The sequence below is a fragment of the Melanerpes formicivorus genome, unplaced genomic scaffold (assembly GCF_026170545.1).
Source record: "Melanerpes formicivorus ecotype bairdi unplaced genomic scaffold, bMelFor1.0.p_v2 SCAF_74, whole genome shotgun sequence".
Lineage (NCBI taxonomy): Eukaryota > Metazoa > Chordata > Aves > Piciformes > Picidae > Melanerpes > Melanerpes formicivorus.
This window is the reverse complement of record NW_027142426.1, coordinates 2,756,018-2,773,832: the sequence shown is the minus strand read 5'-3', so window position 1 is coordinate 2,773,832 and position 17,815 is coordinate 2,756,018. Positions and strand designations below refer to the sequence as shown.

The 17,815-nt window shown below is 42.9% G+C and overlaps 2 protein-coding genes across 2 annotated transcripts in view; one reads left to right on the top strand and one right to left on the bottom strand.

The window, feature by feature from the left end:
• Positions 1-10,223, bottom strand: part of MGLL (monoglyceride lipase) — a 130,861-nt gene extending 120,638 nt beyond the window's left edge. The window contains exon 1 of the mRNA XM_068163789.1: positions 10,104-10,223. The gene's annotated coding sequence lies outside the window, so the exon portion shown is untranslated. The remainder of the gene's footprint in view (positions 1-10,103) is intronic.
• KBTBD12 (kelch repeat and BTB domain containing 12) overlaps positions 1-11,212 on the top strand; it is a 50,797-nt gene extending 39,585 nt beyond the window's left edge. Inside the window, exon 6 of the mRNA XM_068163785.1 lies at positions 10,163-11,212. Coding sequence (XP_068019886.1) covers positions 10,163-10,332 — 170 coding nt within the window. The 3' untranslated portion in view covers positions 10,333-11,212. The remainder of the gene's footprint in view (positions 1-10,162) is intronic.
• The last annotated feature ends 6,603 nt before the right edge of the window (positions 11,213-17,815 follow it).

Genomic DNA, 17,815 nt, shown 5'->3' with positions numbered 1-17,815 from the left:
CTAACTTGACTTACCTAAGACAAACACATCAGGAGCTTGGTGTCTATAGTTAAATGGTACAAACCTCTCTGAGACCTCCTTGTTGTACCCCTAATGGACAAATGCATGTTCCTACAATCATGATAAGTACCCTGAAAAAATAACATCTGCTTGTTTTGGATTTGTTTCCTCCTTAGCAAGACTTCCCAAACTTTATCTTTTAACCAGTAGTTTATATAAACTAGCTCATTTTCTCCTAAAACTATTGTGGCAAGTAGGAACCATTAATCTGCTTGTCTGTGGCACTCAGCTCCAGCAGCCTAGTGCTGTGAATGCCTTCATTTGTCAGCAACGTTACAGCATTCAGCAAGGCACTCAGAAATGTTTACAGTGGTTTGGGTTTGTCTGCTAGTTGCTAGCTTTGCGTGGAGTGAAAACCTCAGCTGTAGTGTGACCACTGAGAAGGACTCAATGTGTAGCAGGCAATCGACTTTCCATTAACTGGTGAAATATGCTGCTGTGGGTACTGCACTAACTATGGATTTTAAGCCAGCCTTTGTGCTCTGACTGTACAATATTCCTCTTGACAAGTTTTATTTCCTTTGCCATTAAGTAGAACTAAAACCTGACACCTGCACAGGCTGACAGCTATTAACCTGAGCCTGTGCACGGCAGAAGCACCTCATTAGTGTGCCTCACCCACGGGGGTGGTGAGCAGGTATTCAGCATTAAAGGCTTATGAAGTGGCAGCTAGACGGGCATCCCTTTCTTTTTAACTGTTTCTGAGTAGTAGGGATATATTTTTTCTGGTGAAAATAATGAAAGGAAGCATGCATGTTTGCTGGGACTGTGGCATCTGCTGTCACTGTCAGCTTGCAGAGACACATGGTTATTGACTTTGCATTGCAGCTGCAAAAATACAGATGGCCTGGTTCAGGGGGCTGGGGGTTGTAGCTCTGGTTTCAGGTTATAGACATAGGTCCAACTGCCTGTCTCACAGATTTGAATTAATAAATTCAAATCCAGAGTTGATTTTTTTTTCAATTTGATGCATCCTGGTCTGTATCAACAACAGTGTGGCCAGCAGGACCAAGGAAGTAATTACTTCCCTGTACCTGGCACTGGTGAGGCTGCAGCTCAAATACTGTGTTCAGTTTTGAGCCCCTCACTACATGAAGAACATTGAGTTGCTGGAGCATTTCCAGAGAAGGGCAACAAAGCTGTTGAAGGGTCTAAAGCACAGGTCTTACGAGGAGTGGCTAAGGGAATTGGTGTTTAGCCCAGAGAATGAAAAAAAAGACTGAGAGGAATGCTTGTAACTCTCTACAACTCCCTGAAAGGAGGCTGTAGAGAGGTAGACATCAGTCTTTTCCCCCAGGTAACAAGTGATAGGACAAGAGGAAATGGCCTCAAGTTATGCCAGGGTATGTTTAGATTGGACATTAGGGAAAAAGTCTTCACCTAAAAGGTTTTTCAAGCATTGGAACAGGCTGCCCAGGGAAGCGGTGGTGTTGCCATCCCTGGAGGTATTAAAAGACGTGTAAATGTGGAGCTTAGGGATATGGTTTAGCAGTGGGTTTGGCATTGCTGGGTTAATGGCTAGACTTGATGATGTTAAAGGTCCTTTCCAACATAAAAGATTCTATGATTTTAATTAGAATGCCACCTTTACTGTAGACTCATGTGACATCAGCTGATGTGGAAAGTAGAGGGACAGCCACCTCCATGCAAATAATAACCTGTTTAACAGATCTGCTATTAGCAGCACGTATCACATAAAATATCTTAGGAGTTCATCAGCTAATGGCACCTGATGAGGAACTACCTTTCTCTGACCTCACAGTTTTGCCATCTCTCTCCAGTGGTGGTTTATAGCAGAGGAGATAAATGTTCTGCTTCCTTGATATGTTGAAAAAGTCTGGAATGAGTTTAGCACCATGTGTGGGACTACAGCTGCTCAACCCAGTTCTGTTATTTACTTTCTAGTATCAAGTAGAGACAAAATTTTCACTCAAGTGGTAAAGTTGGCATGCAAGAATCACAATTCAGTATTTGCAACTGTGACCCAATATAGGTGACAGCAAGACTGAGCCCTAACTCACACTAGCTGTGTAAATCTCATTATACAAAAACAAAAAGTTATATACTTACCCTAGACTCATTTTCTGGCCTCCTCTTCCTCATTTACATAAACTGCAATCCCTATATTGGAATAAAAGAGGTGCTGCTTGCAGCAGTGCAGAACTGTGTAGTAATTACTGTATTCCAGCTGAGCTAATGAGTTTGTATCTCCACGCCATCCTCTCCTGACAGTGGACTGGCTTAATAGTTATTTATTTTGACTAATCTCCCATAAAGGCTGTTCCCCCTAGGCTCCTCCATTATGTGATTTAGATGGAGAATCATTCTAGTGCTTATTTTTTATTATAGTGGTTATGGAACATTACTGGAATCAAATTAAATTTAGACATATTAAGGAGTCTGGCACAGTAAATACTGCACTTGTGAAGTTTGGGGGTTGAGAGACTGGAACAAAACCTGTTTCTTCAGCACCTTCCCATGTTCCCAGCTAAATAAAGCAAAGGGGCAAACCCTGAGCTGCCTATCTGCAGCACGGTTTGTTTCCCTCCGCTAGAATTTACTGGGCAGCGATGAATAATTAAAGTTCTCCTGCCCACAGTCGTTACCATTTGAATAAACACTCCCACCAACGGAAGGGATTCAAGGTCCCTGTACTTTGCTCAGCACAGAAATCTGCTGGTGGCCACCCGCTGTGCCGTGCCTGGGGCACGTCTCTTCAGCCCGGGTGACAAGTCCCCCCCAAAAAAGCGCTGCTCAACCTTTCACCTAAATCTCCCGCGGCATTGGCCTGAGCTGCCCAACCGCTGCCGGGACCCAGCAAGCAAGAGAGATCTCCTCCGCTTGCTGCCTTCCCAGAGAGTGCCGCCCAGTTAGCCCCTGCTCATTAGCTGGAAACTCGCTACCGTAAATAAGGCCAGCACAGGTCAGGGGAATTGCTGGGGAGCAGCACCTGCCCGCTTCAGATCTAAATTCGAGCCAGTATCTGACAGCAGGGGACTAGTAATTCAGTCCTGCTTCTTACTAAGACTCATTTATAGTTTACAAAGGGTTAATGAATGATTAATAGATATTTAAATGCGTTTTAATTAGTTGCTGAAGAGGTCAATAGGTTGTTTAGAAACATGGCTTGTAGCCATGTATGACATCTTCTATTGTGTTCATAACTGCCTATCATGCATACAGTCTAAACATGCTTTATACCCTCCATTAATAATGTATTAACCCATTGTAAGGCATTTAGAAACAGTATCTCTTGATGGCCTGAGACTAGTAAATGTTTATCCCTGTCTTGCAGTTTTCACTCGTATGAATGGTGCGTTGGTTTCCAGAGCACTGATCCTGCTGTCACTTGCATCACAAGCAGGACCAGCACTTGTAAGATTATATCTGAAAAAGGCCTTGCCTACGAACAACAGACAAAAGCTGGAAAGATCTTAAAAGCTGAAGTAGCTGGATGAGTAAAAAAAAACCCACCAAACCAAAACAAACAAAAACCCCCAAACAAACTAAACTCAAAACCAGCTGAAGGAACTGAATTAGAAATTCCCTCCTCTAGACCATCCCATTCTTTGCATATATATCTTTAAAATTTTGATCAATTTGTGAGTGAATGGGCAGATCATGAAACTATGGTTCTGAGGACTTACACACAGCAGAGGAAGAGGAGAGATGCCCTGTCTATGAGAGTGAATATCTTACCTTACTCCATGCAGGTGCTCTGAAAACAGTAAGCTGCCACAGTTGCAAATTCAAGCCCCAACCTGCCTCCCAGCTTTCTCTGTGTCTAGCGGGATATGCTGGCTTGACACTTAACATCATGAAGGCTGGCCAGCATGTTAAACAGCCAAGCCAAGTTCCCTCTCCTGTGTATTCTCTGCCTGCTTCTGCCCACAGGCACAGATGATGGATGTTCTTGACCCCACAAGGGGTGTCTACTGTGTTATGCTAGTAAGGCCGGTAGAGTTAGGGGCAGCTCACATACACAAATGGGATTGAAGGCCACAGACTTGGTGAACTTATTCTTTTTCCTACTGCAAATGAGGAGCCAGGACATCTGGTGGTAATGATCTAAATGCACTTTTATCCCTTTGCAACACAAACATGAATTCCCAAGTTGCCTAACTCCACATCATGTAATTATGAAAGCAGCTATTAGTGGCGAGGAAGATAAGCAGCAGAGGCTAGTCCCCTATGTTTAAAAACATTCTCTGGTACAGATAACGGCATGCAAAACCAGGTACAAACCACCAATGGAGCCTGAACTGCTTCAAGGCAGCTCTGGGGTGGCTTTTATGTGACTAGAACTGGGGAAGCCAGTGAAAGAAACACCTGAGTAAACATTTGGGGGGCTGTTGGGGAACTGGCAATCACCTTGTGATGTTGAAGTGCTTTTTTCCACAGAAAGAGCAGACTGACAAATCAGCAAACTTATTTATGTCAAAAGAGAGAGAGCACATTGGGAAACTGCAGACTGGAAAGGAACAGGTTCTGTGACAATCTGAGAGCCGACATCACCAGGAGCTCAGGCAAGTAGCCAGGTGTGAGGACGTCCCAGGACACAGAGCTCATGGGCAAGGACAGATGTGACACTGAGACTCCCCCCACCAAATAATGCAGTTCTGTGCTGAGGTATTTGGCTCTGCTCTGCAGAAACTTGCTTTGGTACTGCTGGCTACATCCCAGTGTGTTAGTTTTGCTGTGCTGCAGCTGGTAAGTGGGTGAGCTTGGCCCAAACCACTCTGGATGTCCCTGCCCTGCACTGATGCAGCAGCATCATGACTCGTGGCTTGGCACCTGCTCTCACTCTTTCCATAACTCAGTTTCCTCATTCATGAGATGGAGCCAATGTCAATGGGCTTCTAGGAAAAAAAATGACAAAATACTGGCTACATTGCAGCAAACTTACCACAGACTTAGCTCCAGTGCACTAAAATTCAGCATGAATTTTCTTTTAGTTCAATGCTCTGGAGACTAAACAGTCTATGGTAGAGTGAATTTATTTGTGTTGGCTTACAGACACAATAGCTGCGTGGTTAATAGTCCTGGATGACCTATAGATTTTCTACCTGTTAAGCATATTGCTTCATTCTTCTGCATCTGCCTCCCTTTAATCCTCCCAACCCAAAATCTACTAATTGCATCTGAATGTTCAGTTCCAAATAGGAGAGAAAGCAAGGTCAAAAAAAAAACGACTAAAAGTGGGACTATGTGCTATATTCACATGGAAAGTTATTGCTGCTCCCAACCAAATCACAAATGGAATGCAGTAAAAAAAAAGAGAAAGAGAAAAGAAAGAAAAAGCAAGAGTGAGCAGATCAAATATTTATGTTGCCTGCAGTCATACTGGGGGTCTTTCCAGGAATGATTCATCCTGATTTATGGTCAATCCTAATTCAAATGGCATGAGAGAATGAATAAAATGAAACCTGGCCCTATTTGTGGTGTGAATCATATTTGAAAATAAACATTTTTAAAGGGCAAACTTGATGGGGTATATGGAGGGCAAGCAATTACTTTGCTGGGAAAAAAAAAGTGGGTTTTTTGTTGGGTTTGCTGGGCATTCAAAGAAGAATTTCACATGAAAAATTCTGGCAATGCGTTTTAGTTATGGAGCAGAATATAAAAGAGGATGGAAAGAGTAGATTAATTTTGCTTTCAGGCTGCTCTCTTTGCATATATGAAATATGAATTTGGCACTTTTGTAATTAAAGATTTTCAGGTATAACTCCAGTTCTTTCACTGGGAAAGTAATGGGTTTGTAGGCTCAGTGTTAGCCTTCAGTCTGCACTTTTACGTCAAGAGGGCACAACTGTGCCAAAAGAGCTCTGACTTTCTTTTGACATGCCACAATGCCTCATGGGGATAAATTTATGCTGGAATTAATGTTCTCTGAGCTGGTTTAGACCTTTCCTTTCCTGAGTAAAAATAAACCATACCTCTATAAACACTGTTTTACTGCTTGGGAAGAATCTGCATTAGAGTTAGGTTTGTACTGCCTGAATAATTTTGGTATGAAGTGGTTTAACTCCTAAGCAGGGAAACACAGTGTAAAGAAAGTTTCTTAAAGCTTCTCACAATTAAACAAGAATGTGCAGAAAAGTAGTCCCTCATTTTGTAGACAACGAAAACCCAACGAAACAAAAAGGAAGCATTTGGAAAGGAGCAAAATCTTTTCATTAGGTAAGGTGGTTGTCTGGTAGGTGATGCAGAATGTATGACAAGGAGTTGTGTGGGGTGGTTTTTTAAGCAGGTAATCTGGGCACTTGGTGTTTGGTTTAGTCATGAGGTCTGTGGTGACAAGTTGGACTTGATGATCTTTGAGGTCTCTTCAAACCTTGGTGATTCTGTGTAATATAACCAATTATTTATATTTTTTGGGGCAGGTATTATGTTATTCTCCTGTAAGTAAAATTGGCTGCAAAGATACTGCCTTAAAAAAAAATACATTTAAAAAAATCAAATAAATAAGGTGAGACAATGAGGCAGACATTGGAATTATTTGCACCTTCATGCTGAAAACTGTTTATTGGGATTAAGGCCAAAATCACAGAGTCACCAAGGTTGGAAGAGATCTCAAAGATCATCAAGTCCAACCTGTCACCCAACACCTCATGACTAAACCATGGCACCAAGTGCCACGTCCAGTCCCCTCTTAAACACCTCCAGGGATGGTGACTCCACCACCTCCCTGGGGAACCCATTCCAATGGCCAATCACTCTCTCTGTGAAGGACTTTCTCCTCACCTCGAGCCTAAACTTCCCCTGGTGCAGCTTGAGACTGTGTCCTCTTGTTCTGGTGCTGGTTGCCTGGGAGAAGACACCAACCTCCTCTTGGCTGCAACCCCCCTTCAGGTAGTTGTAGACAGCAATAAGGTCTTCCCTGAGCCTCCTCTTCTCCAGGCTAAGCAACCCCAGCTCCCTCAGCCTCTTCTCATAGGGCTTGTGCTCCAGATCTCTCCCCAGCCTCGTTGCCCTTCTTTGGACACATTCAAGTGTCTCAATGTCCTTCTTAAACTGAGGGGCCCAGAACTGGACACACTGCAGCCTGGAATTAAAGGTCCTATTCTCTTTGGAAAACATTACCAATTCTATTGTCCTAAGGAAAAAAATAACAAAAAAGGCTTAACAATTGTGCTGGTTTAACTAATTTCTCTCTTAAAAAGAAAGGGGGTGGAGGGGGGGGGGAGGGATGTATTTTATGTTCTTCTGAAGTGTGACTGTAATTTGAGCAGTGCTTTTCCTCACATGAACTTTCTCATCCAGAGGGTGCTGCTTCCTTTCATATTAAACAAGATAAGACTAGAGGAATGATTGCTTCCTTTATTCCAACAACGTACCCCTTTTATCTCCCAGGGGTTAAGAGTTAACTAATACTCCATGTGCTGGAAAGTAGAATTTGTAGAGTGGAACAAAACCAGTTACAACATCCTACAGAAAAAGGAAACAGGGACACTAAAGGTTGTAAGTCACCAAGGTCAGGAAAAAACACAGCAAGGCTTCTAAGGAAGGGTTGCTGAGTCTGTCTTTGATGTTTTAATTATGATGTTATTTTTTCTTTTCTGAAGTGTTACAGTAACCCACAGAATGTCTCAGTTCTAGTGTTTGTTGGCTTGGGTGGGTGGGGTTTTTTTTCTTCCTCAGATTGTCTCATTTTTGTCAGCATTCATGCCAAAGAAAATCCAGGCTTAAAAAATTTATTGCATAGAGGAGATGATCTAATAATAAATACAGGGACTGGAGCCACCCATGTCACAGCTTAGGTCTGTTTGTGTCTCCAGATTTGCCTCTTAGGGAAAAAAAAAATGTTTACTCTTGCAGGGTCATACAGGAATGAGCTTTATGCTGGTAGTGGCACATGCTATTTGTTTGCAGTTTGTCAGTCATGTCTTCTCTCTTCACATGTAACTGGGTTTTCTCGCAGTTCATAGAATCATAGAATCAGTCAGGGTTGGAAGGGATCACGAGGATCATCTAGTTTCAACCCCCCTGCCATGGGCAGGGACACCTCACACTAGATCAGGCTGGCCAGAGCCTCATCCAGCCTGGTCTTAAACACCTCCAGGGATGGGGCCTCAACCACCTCCCTGGACAGCCCATTCCAGAGCTTTACCACTCTCATGGTGAAGAACTTCTTCCTCATGTCCAGTCTGAATCTCCCCACCTCCAGCTTTATTCCATTCCCCCTAGTCCACTTCTCTCTTGGATGAGTGCAGCTTTCCTATGTAGTGTTATTATTCCCCTTTAATATCCAGGTTCAATAAACAAACCATCATGGCTTGTTTCACTTTCAGAAAACAGCAGATAGGAATGGAACAAAGACTGTCCAGATGAGGGTAAATGCTGAAATCTTACCCAAATTTTATGCAAGTAAGCTCCTAGAGTTCCATGAAAGTACCAGAAGTCTGGTTTTGGCCAACAAAAATTATGCTACAATCAATTGTGACACAACTGAGGGGAAACTGGGTACAGGCTCAGGAACACTGTGCTGCACTCCTTTATCAGGCAAGAGAGGGAGCAGGGATGATGAATGGTTAGTCAGTGGTTTCCTTAGGTACACATGGCCAAAATGTCCACAAATATCCATCAATGAGACATCCACGACCCCCATGCATGGACAATACCCACAGCAAACAGAACTGTCCTGAATCAGCTCAGTAAGGAAACCAGTCCTGAGAGGAGAATAATTCTTATTTTCATTTGTCCTCCCTGTGTCCTGAAGCTACTTGCAAAGGAGCCCTATGGGTATTCAAAATCTAATGACTTTACATCATAACACCACCACCAGTTTTGCATGGAACCTAAACTACAACACTAATCACCCAGGGCTGCTGTCCTCTGGAGAAATATGTGGTCTGTGCTTCCAATGTAAGAAACAACATACACTTCTAGATGTTCTTCTGTACTTCACTCTTTTCTCCTTCAGTCCTTTGCTGCTGGTTCCACAGAATGGTAGCGTCCAAACAATGAGATGCAGTTGAAAGGGGTGAATGTGGTGGTGGTGTTTGTATTTTTTGCTTTTGAGTTAAATAAAGCTTTCTAGAAAGGAAACCTATCTGGACCCTGTAAAGCTTTAGCCTGTCACCAGCCTTTTAAGACTCAATAAGACAGAGTTGAGTATTTGATATTTCTTGCTATGATGGTTCTTATCGTGGTACCTGAGAAGTGGCTGTGCTTTTAACTCTCCAGGATCTGTCTTCTAATACATCAGAAGCAAGCTTACAGCTGAGCACTTACACGTCCTCAGCTCAAAGTAAGAAGTTTAGAGTAAGGTTATGTGCTGTGAGAAAAAGTGAACAGAAGTGAAAGACACTTTTGTAGTTTTTTTGTAGTTTTAGCTTTGTGAAACAACTGCTGGAGACTTCAGGACTTCTGCTAGCAAGGAAAGGTTTTGTGTTAAGCCGTTTAGTATAGCACTATGGGATGACAACTGTAGTTCTCTGCTGCATGGTGATTCTTTCATTATTTTTTGGATAATCTCAGTAAAAACCTTCTTGTCTTGAGATTGGCTGTGATTTAAAGGCATTCTTCTAACCTGACTGCTCATGACAAATTCCTCAGCACTTCAGAACATCTAAAGTACATTTAAAGCCCTGGAGGTTTCTTTCTGTCTTCATTTTTCCCCGCATCACAGGATGTCCAGACTTTGCGCCCAAGAAAAGCCCTGGTATTGGAGCGCTTCCAGGAGCCAGAGAGCTGTATTTCAGTCAGGGCAAGGAAAAAGCCAACATCCTGTGTGTAGGCATACTTGCTAACAATAGGCAACACTCTGATTCTAAAAGATAAGCGTTGGACACTTGATTGCATGATGAAATGCCACCTGCATACTTCTACCAAGATAGAGCACTTTGTGTTTTTGTCCCTGCAGCTGCACCTGGAGTCCAGAGTGTGAGGACTGAATACATTGTGCAGATCTCCATCTGCACTATTTCATTTGCTATATGTTGACAACTTGCATGCTCTTTGAATAGGGTAGCTGTTAGTGCCACAGAAATTATCTTTTCACTGCCACCTTACAGAAGGATCATCATAGTAACTGCACAAACCTCTTTGATCCTGTTTGACTTGACTTCTGATGTCCGCTGTTGTTGCTTCTGTTTTTCAGCACGTCATGAAGTTATCACCAAAGAGATCCTTGAGCTGGATACGTGGGAGAACCAATGGAACGTGGTGGCCGTCAATGTCCTCATGCACGACAGCTATGATGTTTGCCTCGTTGCCAGGCTAAATCCAAGGGATCTCATCCCTCCTCCCCCGGATTTAGTGGACCAATAGAAGTTCAGTGACTTTCAGTGCTTCCAGATTCTGCAGAAACTGAAAAGTTTGGAAAGACAAATGCTGCACTGGCTCTAGATGACATCTGAGTCCTTCAGAGAGAAGCTGGCAACATGTGCTTAAGGACAGGACTGCCTTTGAGCTGTGCTTCTCAGATGATGCTTAATTTGCTGGTACTGATATTCTGGACTTCCTTGATGGAAAGCTGAGATTTCCCAGCCTTTGTGTTTGGTTCTTCATCTTCCACCTGGCTGTGCAAGCTCCAGTGCTGGGTACAGCCTGAACTTCTGGGACCCTTTGCCTCAGGCACAGTGACAGCACAGGGCTCATTTCACAGCAGAGCATGCATGACACATGAAGCTCTAGCCAGGGAAATCCCTTCTTTGCTGTTCATCCCACCTGGTTCTACTAAGCCACCGAGGAGGCTAAGAAATAACATTAAGTCAGATGATGAAAACCAGTCCAGCTCTGCCAAAGGGCCAGATTGTACTGGACTGATGAGGGAGCATATGGAAACCAGAGAAGAGTCTTTGTTTTAAACAACAACAAAATATTAGCCAAGGTTGACTAGACAAGTACACCAGCTACTACAAACACGATCTAACCCACAGACAGGACAGTCAAGAGATCCTGTCTTTGCCAACAGAGCTGAGCCTATGCTACTAAAAAAACAGTCTTTTGGCAACAAGTCACAAGCAAGTCTTCCAGCAGGGTTAGTAGGCAGTCTGTACCAAAGACAAGAGTCCTAAATTTTCATATAGCTCCTATCTGTTACAAGGTCTGGTGTTATAGAATCTTAAAGCTCAGTTAGAAAACTCTCTTCCTGTAAGAGATGGAGAAAGGAATGTAAACTCGAAAGTAATAAATGAGATGAGTATTATCTGCATATCAGCTCTGTAGCTACAGGGAAAGAATAGATGTGCTCAGCAACAAATATTTATATAACAGTAGCTGTTTTTATAGAAGTAGCTTTAATGAAGTAGCACAAGATGAATTCTCTACCAACAGAATTGGCTGTGACCACAGGGAAGAGAAATAATTCCAACAGTGTTTCTTCGGGCAGTGTTAATCTTTATAGGGCCTGAAGACACTAGTTTACAGGGAAAATTGTTACCAGTACTGCTATGATGTTTGAATTACCATGAGCCAGTAATGTGCTCTTGTGGCCAAGGCCAATGCCATTCTGGGCTGTATTAGAAGGGGTGTGGTTAGTGAGTGAAGAGAGGTTCTCCTCCCCCTCTACTCTGCCCTGGTGGGGCTGCATCTGGAATATTCTGTCCAGTTCTGGGTCCCTCAGTTCAAGAGGGACAGGGAACTGCTTGAAAGAGTGAAGTGCAGAGCCACAAAAATGATTAAGGGAGTGAAATATCTCCTTTATGAGGAGAGACTGAGGGAGCTGGGGCTCTTTATCTTGGAGAGGAGGAGACTAAGGGGTGACCTCATTCGTGTTTATAAATACGTAAAGGGTGAGTGCCAAGAGGAAGGATTCAGGCTCTTCTTGGTGATGTGCAATGACAGAACAAGGAGGAATGGGTGGAAGTTGAGGCATAAGAAGTTCCATCTAAACATGAGGAAATTTTTTTCCCCTGTGAGAGTGATGCAACCCTGGAACAGGCTGCCCAGGGGCAGTTGTGGAGTCTCCCTCTCTGGAGATATTCAAGACCCGCCTGGATGTGTACCTGTGTAATCTGGTGTAGGTGATCCTGCTCTGGCAGGGAGGTTGGACAGGATGATCTTTTGAGGTCCCTTCCAGCCCCTGACATTCTGTGACAACTATTCATCACTTCTGTGGTACCTGTCACTGCTGAGGCAGAATGGATAAGAGAACTGGAAATCTCTATTGTGCTCACTGGCCAAAACTGCAAATGATAGCAAGCTGCAACACGCAGTGACTGGCAGGGGCAAACGCTAAGAGTAAACTGTGATAAAGTACGAGAATCATAACTGTCAGCAGTAAGTTGCTTTTGATGGCTGCAGAAGCAGCTACAAAATTGGAAGGAAATAATTGGTAAAGAAATGAGGGAATCTATCAGATAGTTCATCTGTAGCTACTTCCAGGATTTGCACTTAAGAGCAGCTCCATTGTTTTTCTCTCAATTGCATTTTAGGCTGCAGAATTGCCAACTGGTTTGTTTTGGGGTTGTTTTTTGTTGTTGTTTTGGGTTTGGTTTTTTTTGCCTGCAGTGTTAATGGCAGAGAGGGGTGGAGAGGATGACCCTAAAGCCCTTTCCCAGTTCTGACTTTTCTGATTCATGAACTATTCTCTAAAATATCCAGTGGGAATATTAAGCTGTCACATAAACAATTTGCAGGAAGGTCAATAAAGTTCACCTGATAAGTACAGTAGGATGCTGAAGACTGCTCAGACAATAAGGGAGTTGGAGAGGGAGAAGCTAAAGAAAACATGTAGGAAAAGAGTGAATCTCTGAGCCTTTTACAGCTTGTCTCTTGTCTCCTTTTATGTTTCGCAAGCAGGATGAGTACCACAGCCTAAACATGCACTCTTGTGTTTATCTTGTTTCTGTATCATCCAGTCACTCTTTTATTTCTCATGTTCATACGTAGTTCATCATCTATCTAGAACACAGTTGTGACAAGCATGAACTTCAGTGGTAAAAATCACCGACCAGTTCCACTCTGGTCATTAAAATCAGTAGAAAGTTCTTCCAATTAACCATCCAATGCTGGAAACTCTGCTTTTAGACCATCCAGTGCTGGAAACTCTGCTTTTAGCTTTCTTGTTTACTAAAAAGTAAAGAGACTTCTCTTCTAATTTCTTTACAGAGCTCTCAAGGCAGCTGAAAGCCACCTCTTGAGCATCAGTTAGGTGTTTCCTTGTGAAACTCCAAATTCTGCAACTCTTTCTACTGATTTTGCTTCTTTCACCTTTTTTGTTTTAAGGAAAAAAAAAAGCTTTAAAGTTGGCATATTTTTTTTTTCTTCAGTCTCTGCTCTGTGGTCTATTCCTAGCAACTGAAGTCCTCATGTGGTATAAAGCCTGAGCTAATCTACTGGATTTCACTCTCTGAAAGACAGTTCACTTGGAATATTTCAAGGGGAGAAGGGAGACTTTCACAGGCTTTCATCAGTTGTGTTTGAGCATACCTATGGAATACAGCTGAGACTCCTCTATTAAACTGTTATTCCAGTAGTAAGCTGGCTGTTTCTTTCCCACTTTGTATGTTTTGCTTTTTAGGCTGATATTTAGTGAGCTGGATGGAAGGAAAGTATGTACTCAGAGAAGGTCTGTCTTGATAATCAAGGAAGTAATTGCATATGTTTTGTATACTGGCCTTGCAATCAGCCAGCTTGAGCTGGCACAGGCCAGACACAGGTTTTCCTTCATGTGCCACTGGCAAGTGACCTGCCCTTGTGTGCACCGAGCATCACGTTTCCTGATGCCTCCAGGGTCTGAGTGTTTGCAGGGACTCTGTGTCTCCCAGTTTCAGCCAAAGTCCAAATATCCAGCACTGTATATCAAGCAGGGAATTGCTTTCTTCTGGATTAAATATCTAGAACAGAGGCATTAACTTCTTAACTTTGTGTGGGCCCTGTGTAGGTCATGGTTTGCCCTTGGGGCGACTCTGATTTCTAAACCAATACTTGGAAATGAAAACTTGACTGAGGAAGGAGGGAAGAAAGAGGCAGAAACAACACTTATTGAGAGAGGTATAGATCTTAGCCAAAATCTTTCTGAAAGTGTATGAATACAGCACATATGATATGTCCATGGGTAGAGTCACATTGCTGGGAAAGTCCTTAAGAGTCTTAATTTCTTCTGCTACAAATCCTGATTTAAAAAGCACAATAATAATAATTACAGAATCTGCATTCTCCAAGCTTGTGAGTTTTACTGAAATAATAGTTTACTTCAGCCCCTTTCTGTCTGAGCAGCAGTTAGCTGAGCATTTAATCAAGGCTGTCTTGACATCATCCATAATTCTGCAAAGCAAACAAAGCAGCGCTGGCAAGCTACTGACTCTTTAAATGAATGGGGGGGATTTGAGCAAAGGCACACACTTCAGTGTCAGTTGAAACACTGAAGCACATCACTAGTTGCCAAATAGGAAGAAAACCATTGGAGAGGTAGCTGGCCACATGGTACACAGGGAGTTAACAAAAAAAGTGAAAAGCTATTAAAAGCTAATTGAAGCTCTCCATTTTTATCCCCCAGCTCACGTTTTATTTTGAAGTAGTCCATGTATAACTCATTTCATAAGGATCCATGCAGATCTTATCTCTGTTTTCATATGTGGGGTCATAGGAACTGCCCACATACCTGAGCCATCGGGCAGCTGACTCCCCACCCTCACATACCGCTGCTGTGGCTGCCTGTGGCTCAGTTCCTGCCCATGCCAGACAAACACAACCTACATTTTGTATGTGTGCAACACTGAGATTGATGGGGCAGTTTCTGTATTGTGTTCCAGCTGTATTGTGCCACTCAAAAAGCCTTGATTTGCCAAGAGAAAATTGCCTTGGTTCCCACAGAGCTGTCAGCTTCTCTACCAGCACTCACAAATACACTTCAGGTAAGAGGCTGAGAGAGTATCAAAACTGAGACACTGGCACCAGTGATGAGAGGTGCTCCCAGAATATTAGAGCACACAGCAGAGCCAAGGTGTGCTGAAACAATCTTCCTTATCTTGTCATAGGGAGAGTACAGATGTAAACCAATTTAGCCCTGGATCTTCATCTTGTATTTTTTCCATCTAGTTGAAATATATAATGAGATCCTTGATCACCTGAAAAGCAATGAAAACATGTGCTAGAATAATTAAAACATATTAACAGACATCTATATTGGTTTTCTGCTGCTCTGGAAGACGCTGACATTCTTTTAATAAGCTGTTTACCCAGTGATCACTATCTTAGCTACAGCAATGGTCTCTTTCACAGGCTGCTCTCCTAGAGGATTAGGTAGCTCCTCTGCAAACCTGTTTCCTGAATCACAGTGCTTTGACTCACCAGGTCAGATTTTCAGTTACTCTTTTGCAAATTTCTGTGGCTCTCCCTACAGCGTTTCAAGTGGACTCTAGCTTCAGCTTCAAAGAAAAGCTATTTCACCCCCAGTTGTGCTCAGCTGGAGCTAGTACATTTGCAATTTCCTATCATTTGACACATAGAGGTTGAAAGCAAGAGGGAATTTTGGAAAATGGATAAAATATACAGAGACTATTTGTGGAAGTGCACTTTCCTTCTTTTCTTGGCAAATGTCTCCTGTGTTTTCCGCCTTGCCTGGGTGCCTGACGGAATGATTTACTAATGACCTATGATTGCAGCCACAGCGAAGGCCACGCTGAGGCTACATGTTTGTTCTGCCAGAGCAGAAAGAACCAGCATGGTGCAGAGCATGGTGGCTCCTGACAGGCTGCCTGCCCTGCCATAAGAAATTGCCTTCAAAGGAAAATGCATGTATGTGTTCCAGGGTGTATACTCCTATGTGGTTTGCATACATATGTAGAACATTAATTTGAGAAGTTCTTTCCTGACAGGTTGGTGTTTTTTTTAACACATACCTGGCAATTCTGCATAGTTTATGAAATTACTTTAAAAAAAAATAAAAATGTTGGTCTTTAAACACATGGAGCTATTCCAGGCTTCAAGTCAAGAAGAACCTCAAATTCCTTGCTCAGCTAAGGAGCACCTGGGGAAATCTTTTAGTCTCCTTCCTTCTCCATGATTTTTTTTTCCTGGTTGTAGTACTTCCTTCAGAAGCTCAGACTACCCTTGAAAGCTTGGTGTAAGTTTGCTCTGTTTCTCTCACCCCTAACCTCAGCCCACTCATCTGGCCTGCTCTTAAACTCCTTCTTTTTCCCTTCAGCTCCCCAGAAGATGGGGACAGCGCTCAGGGTGTTGCCCAGGCTACAGAATTCTCAGAAGCCTATTGCTCCAGCAACAAATCAGCTTTGAGGGACAGGAGAAAGACCATACCACCTCCCTGGAAGTCAGGACACTCATCTTTGAGCAGCCAAATCCTGTGGTTCAGTCTCACTGCAAATGGAACCTGCCTGCTCTGCAGTGTCACTGGTCTCTGGCTATGACGAAGGTTGGAAGGCAGGTGACCTGCAGTCTGCTTAGCCTTACTGCTGTCTCGCTGCATGATGCTGGTAAGTTTGACACTAAATGCCTTGCATACTGTGCATACCATAGCTGTAACGATTGCAGGCACAAGCCATTATCATTATTTCTGACTCCTGAACATTATTTGCTACAAAAACTGTCTGAAGCACAGAGGGAGGCGTCTTCATTATTGCTTTACAGCTCATGTCTTAAAGCCAGATTTTGTCTTGTAGTCTCAGTAAGTCCAGGCTTCACTCAAGAGCCTGGTCTCTAATTTATCAAGTTTTAGTACTGGTATTTTTTTCTCCAATTTGTCATTTTCTTCTCATTTTCTATAAGAGTGCAAGTGATTTCATCAACTCTTCTAGGAAATGTATTATTCAAACTGGCCTCCCGAGGCCACTGGCTTTTCATTGTCAGGGTCAAAGTACAGCCACTGAAGTGTCAGTCAGCAGCACTACTTTATTTTCTCATTCAGTGGCTTCATAGTAGAGGAAATGTATTTTGTCCATACATAAAGTAATGTGAGAGGAAACCACTTCCCACATACACAAATTCCTGACTCATTCCTTTCAAATGTGGCTGAAACAACTGCAGAATCCTAACATAAAAACAATGATATCCCTTCAACAGGCTTTTCCAGGTTTTCTAGTACGGGGAAAAGGACCACAGGGAGATATCCTTTAACTAGAGCAGAGACTGGAAATTCGAACTTCTGGGGTTTGTTTCCAGTTCAGCCACAGATTCACAGATTGCATTGGGTTGGAAGGGACCCTCAAAGGTCATCTTATCCAAACCCCTGCAGTGAGCAGGGACACCTCCAAATAGATCAGGCCTCCCAGGGCCACATCAAGTCTGATCTTGAATGTTTCCAGGGATGAGGCCTCAACAGCATCCCTAGGAAACTTGTTCCAGCATTTTGCTGCTCTCATTGTAAAGATCTTCTTTCTTATGTCTAACCTAAATCTACCCTGCTCCAGTTTAAAACCATTGCTCCTCATCCTATAACTACAAGCCCTTCTGAACAGTCTTTCCCCAGCCTTCCTGTAGGTCCCCCTCAGATATTGAAGTGTAGTTATGGTTACTTATTTACTCATCTTGAGCACCTGAAGTCTGCGCCTAGGTTCACCCATGTAAGGTAGTTACCAATACATCACTCCTCATTTTGTGTGTCTGCTTTGCTGTGCTTTTAGAGGGAGTGGCTCACAGATGTCTGTCAGATCCAGAGATCAAAGTGTGTTACACAATGGCAGAATAATAATATTATTTCACTGCTGTAATCTCCCTGATTCTTGGTAACACAGTTGTCCACAGCATTCAGAAACAGAGCTTTCCTGGGAAAGAAAAGATTGCATGTTTGTAGCTATCAAGCAAGGGTTTTTTGTTTACTCCTTCATAGAAAAGCAACAAAAGAGTTCTA